At 54.1% G+C, this 905-nt stretch overlaps 1 protein-coding gene across 1 annotated transcript in view; it reads right to left on the reverse strand.

The window, feature by feature from the left end:
* Positions 1-124: 124 nt before the first annotated feature.
* LOC119587755 (crustacean hyperglycemic hormones 4) overlaps positions 125-905 on the reverse strand; it is a 1,205-nt gene continuing 424 nt past the window's right edge. Inside the window, exons 2-3 of the mRNA XM_037936441.1 lie at positions 648-886; positions 125-490 (exon numbers count right to left, since the gene is read on the reverse strand). Coding sequence (XP_037792369.1) covers positions 385-490; positions 648-886 — 345 coding nt within the window. The 3' untranslated portion in view covers positions 125-384. The remainder of the gene's footprint in view (positions 491-647; positions 887-905) is intronic.

Genomic DNA, 905 nt, shown 5'->3' on the forward strand with positions numbered 1-905 from the left:
TAGGTTTTAGTAGATGAAGAGTTTACGCAGATTGTGAATATTTATCGTTTTTTCCCCATTTTAGAAACTTTTTCATGTGATTTCCCTTCAAAGTAAATTAAGATCGCAAAAACAGAAAGTTACAAAAGTTTGAAAAGTTTATTGGAGTCGAAAAGGCATTGACACAACCCAAAACCTAGACACATGAACGCCATCTCCTCCTCCAGCAACAGAGCAGAATCGACCTAGCCAAGGCAGTCAGCCGCAAGCACGAAATCAAGTCAAAGTAGCGGGTGTCCGAGCTTTCACTCGCTCGAAACCAAAACAAAGCGACCTGCTTGAAGCCGTTCGTGAATCCGGGCCGTTCGCACACGACGTCGAGGAAGGGCGGTTCCGGGAAATGCTTTACTTGCCGACGGTCTGCAGGGCCTCCATGTGCTCCTCCTGAAGGTGGCTCGGGATCAGGTACTCCAGGCAGTCGAGGAAGATGAGGTTGTAGTAGCAGTTACTCCTGGAAGGGAAGGGTTGTCAGATTACTGAGGCAGTCGACGGGAAACTTACTTTGAGACACGACTGGAATGTCTACGTCGAGAACCAGCGGAATTGGCCTCGGAAACCTTTGCCAAAAGGCTATTATTAAGAACTCTCAACCGCGCCCCATGCCCGACCTGCACCCCGTGGCCACTTTGGGCTCCCGGAACACGTTGTAGCAGTCGTCGCACAGGCGCCCCAGCTTCCCCAGCAGCTGGCGGTCGTAGATGCCGGTGCACGCCGGGTCGAAGAGAGAGCGCTTGCTGAGGCTGTGGTTTCCCGAGGACGCAGACGAAGGAGAGGCGTCGAGGGAGCGAGCGGAGGCCGGCGAGGGCGAGGCAGCGAGGACCAGCAGGGCCGCCGACACCGCTGACAGCTGCAAGGCGAAAGGCTTG

The sequence above is a fragment of the Penaeus monodon genome, chromosome 23 (assembly GCF_015228065.2).
Source record: "Penaeus monodon isolate SGIC_2016 chromosome 23, NSTDA_Pmon_1, whole genome shotgun sequence".
In the NCBI taxonomy this organism is placed as follows: domain Eukaryota; kingdom Metazoa; phylum Arthropoda; class Malacostraca; order Decapoda; family Penaeidae; genus Penaeus; species Penaeus monodon.